The sequence below is a fragment of the Rhipicephalus microplus genome, chromosome 6 (genome assembly GCF_043290135.1).
Source record: "Rhipicephalus microplus isolate Deutch F79 chromosome 6, USDA_Rmic, whole genome shotgun sequence".
Lineage (NCBI taxonomy): Eukaryota > Metazoa > Arthropoda > Arachnida > Ixodida > Ixodidae > Rhipicephalus > Rhipicephalus microplus.
The window spans coordinates 53,139,905-53,143,806 of record NC_134705.1 but is presented as its reverse complement, the minus strand read 5'-3'; the positions used below and the strand labels follow the sequence as shown (position 1 = coordinate 53,143,806).

General features: G+C 45.7%; 1 protein-coding gene across 1 annotated transcript; it reads right to left on the bottom strand.

Annotated features, from left to right (window-relative positions):
- Positions 1-517: 517 nt before the first annotated feature.
- On the bottom strand, positions 518-1,701 carry LOC142765846 (uncharacterized). Its single transcript, XM_075867652.1, has 2 exons — positions 565-1,701; positions 518-521 (listed from the first exon to the last, which is right to left on the bottom strand). The coding sequence occupies exons 1-2, from the start codon at positions 1,350-1,352 to the stop codon at positions 518-520; spliced, it is 792 nt and encodes a 263-aa protein (XP_075723767.1). The 5' UTR covers positions 1,353-1,701.
- Positions 1,702-3,902: the final 2,201 nt, after the last annotated feature.

Below are 3,902 nucleotides of genomic sequence, written 5' to 3'. Positions count from 1 at the left end.
CGTATAACACCGCTTTTCTCTAGCCTTTCTAGCTCGCCTTCCACTTTATCTCGAAGCGCAAATGGGACGTTTCTGGCCTTGCCAAAAATAGCCGTACAATTCTGGCTTAAAACTATCCTTGCTTGATAGTTTTTTACTTTTCCAGGTTGCTTAGAAAACACCCCTGGGAACTTCTTTTTAACCGCCTCTACCTTGTGAGAGTCGCTTACATTTATAGCAAACACGCTTTTCCAGTCAAGCCCGAGCCTTTCAAGCCAACTTCGCCCCATCAGCAATGGTAGCTGCTTGCCGTTATCCTTGACGATAATAGCGGGTAGCCGCAAAGACTGTTTTCCCACCGTAACGGAAACGTTGCATTGCCCTTTTACTGGAACAGATTCCCCAGTGTATGTTTTTAGGGTGACTCGAGATGGCTCGCACTTGACATGAGGAAATGCGTTCAGCCTCACACTCTCAGGAATTAGTGTTACAGCTGCTCCCGTATCAATCTGCATGCAGAGGTCTTGCCCTTCTACGTTTAGCTGCACTTCATACCCAGAACGCACGGTATTGATGACATGGTACACATCTAATTCAGAGTCACTATCAGAGCAGTCCACCACGTTTGCAGTCTTGAGTTCTCTGCGATTACTTGGACACATCTTCTGTAGATGACCGATTTGAGAACAGCTGTGACACTGGACGTTCTTATACCAGCAAACACTAGCCGCATGCGCCTTGCCACATCTTTCGCAAACTCGCTTGGCTTCCTTGAGCTTCCGAAGCTTCGATTTCTTTTCGCTTCCTTTTCCTCTTATCGCCATTGCATAAAAAGCCGCTTCCTTGCCTTCTGCATGAAGTAACGCTGTCTGTCGCGCAGCCTGCTCTCGGTCCTGGGCTATCTTGCACGCCTTTTCGAAGGTTAAATCTTCTTCAGCAAATAGGGCGAGTTGCGTTTCCTCGCGTCTTATGCCTGCCACTATTCTGTCTCGCAGCGCGTCTTGCAGAAACTGACCGAAATCGCACTTCCTTGCTAACTGTTTTAAGGCCACTATGAAGTCCTCGACGCTTTCCTGCTCTTCTTGTGCTCGCTTGTTAAATTTGCAACGTTCGGCAATGACCGAGCACTGTGGGCTATAGTGTTTCTTCAACAGCACTGTGACCTCTTCAAAGGACTTGTCCCCAGGAACAGCGGGTACTACCAAACTTTTGAGCACCTCGTACGTTCGTGGTCCTATCACACTCAAGAATACTGCCAGCTTCTTTTCCTCTCTGATGTCATTTGCGGTGACGAAGTGCTCAAAACGCTCCAGATAGGATTCAAAATTCTGATCCTTCTCGTCGAACTCGTCTAGCTTGCCTAGTCGCGCCATTGTTCAGTAAAAGTGCAGTATACTTATCGGGTTGCTTTCCCCGACGACTGCGTTGCCTCTTGCCGAAGGTAGTGCCGCCGAGTTCAACCGTCCCAGGCCATGGCTGCCGTTGTTTTCTGGTCCATGGCTGTCGACCGCCGATCGCCCGCAATACTGCTTCGTACTGAGCTAGTACAAGGGGGCGGATCCCATCCTCGTCGCCAGTGTAATAACGTGAGCAGCAGACAGCATACCAAGAAGCAACTGATAAGTTTATTAGAAGACGCACCATATATAGGCGCAGAACCACGTGATCGGTCGCACAGGAATGCGCGCACTGGGTGCGCAGTGATAAGTGACGTCACGCTACAACAGGATGAAGGTTGAGTTTTACTCTCCCTGGTTTGCATATTTAAACAGGGATATTTTACACTGCTTTTGTTGTGGTCTGTGTGTTCTCAAGTACGTATACGCGTGCCACCACTCATTGAAGGCAACGAGTGCACTTCATTCAATAAACAAGAATAATAAAGACATAATAACAATTAGGCATTCGCAAACCAAACCGAATTATAAAACATTCACGCGATATCCTCCCCGCTCTGCGAAGAATTTACTCGAGTTCCACCGGCGGGAAGTTGAGCGTGGCATTTCGTGGCATATAACCCGCTGAGGTTCAATAAACTGGGTTCTGTTCCCCACCGGCTACCAGGCGTCTCATGTGATTGATGCACTGGGGTTCTGTATCGCGCCCCCAAGTCTGAGCACACGGACCTACAACATTTCCGCCTTCATTTGAAATGCAGCCGCTTAGCCGGGATTTGCTCCCGCCACCTGTGGGTCAGCAGCCGTGTACATTAGCCACAAGACCACCACGGCGGGACACGAATACAACTACCTAACGAAGACTCAGCTGTACGTAGTATTTTGTTTCAGCTTTGTACTTCCCATTTGTTATAGGAGTCAACTTTTTACCTAACTTTGTACTCAGGGGGGGGGGGGGGGGGACCGGGAATGCAGGGAAAACTGCTGAATGGAATATCTGTGTGTGTGCGCTTTTGGACCGAGAATATTTTATTCGAACAATGCTCCACTCCCGTGTAAGTAGGTTAGCAGGCGTCATTTTAGCAAACACAAGTGTATTAGGTTTAGACCTCAGAATTACTGTACGATTATAAAGGACGCAGTAGGGAAAGGACTGGAACATTTCAAAGACTTGTGGTTTGTGAACGTACACCTAAATCTAAGCGCATGGTTTTCTTGTGTTTGCCTTCCATCGAAATGCGGTGAACAGATTTTTTGGAGAACTTTGGCACAGTTAGCCAAAATCAAGCTCTACTGTGCGCACTAAGACGCAGAAATGAGGGATTGCAGCAAAATACAGCACATTGTGCAGTTTATTTACACATGTTTCTCCTGCATAGATGTAAAAACATATTTGGGAATTCGTAAAGTACCTGCACAATAAAGCGCTTTGCTCGAAATTTAACTGATTTATGTGCGTAGATAGTACGTGAAGTGACTGTGATGGCATTATGCCTAATGTATGCACATTGTTTTAGTGTCTTTCGGGGGTTCTTGGGACCAGAAATTGGGAAGAAACTGCTTCACCTAAATGCCCTGCCCCCGAGTCAATCTATTTTTGGAGGCTAAGCTTTGAATCACCTGAGCATGCCGCATGCCCCCCAGAAAGTTCTATTGGTGTCAAAGCAAACCCGAACATCCGCAAGCTTTCGCGATGGTATAGTGCGTGCCCTCTACTTATCACAATGAACAGGCACGCATATATGAGCCGAGCTGACGAACAGAATCCGCCCCTGTAAATGGTGATAATTGGATGGTGCGTACCATATAATGGCGAAGGCTTACCACTGTTCTGGTTTCATTTGACGTGGATAGTACATTCGAACTTCCAGGAACTAGGCTTGTATTCATCAGAGTTTCAAAGAAGTTATGAATGATAAACGATTTCTAATGAGCCGAACTCAGTTTGACAGAGGATCTATCTATCTATCTATCTATCTATCTATCTATCTATCTATCTATCTATCTATCTATCTATCTATCTATCTATCTATCTATCTATCTATCTATCTATCTATCTATCTATCTATCTATCTGTCGATTGATCGATCCGACATAGTTAAATAAACAGAAACGTGGAAGAGGAACATTACTGACAGCTCATGCCAGAGTTAAATGAAATGCACGTCACACGTATCATGACACTCTCTAATTCACCCACGTATGGTTAATACCCGCCTTTCAAGGCCCTTCGGGGGAGGGGGGGCATTTGATACAGTAGAAATCCAACAATAGTGATAAATGATTTCAACTACCTAATAAAAAATAAACAGTAGCATTGGCTTGGGCTCGATTTGTGGTCAAGATATCTACATTTCGGTGCGGGTGAAAAGAGAACAGCTATTTCTTTAAGATTACGTGCATGAAGACAAAGCTCAGGTGGTCTATATTAGTCCTGAAGTTGTACTGTGGTATTTATCAATGCCATTACGCAGTTTTTGCGCGCAAAAAAAAAATTGGCAGATCCCATGCATCGTTGGAATCGAT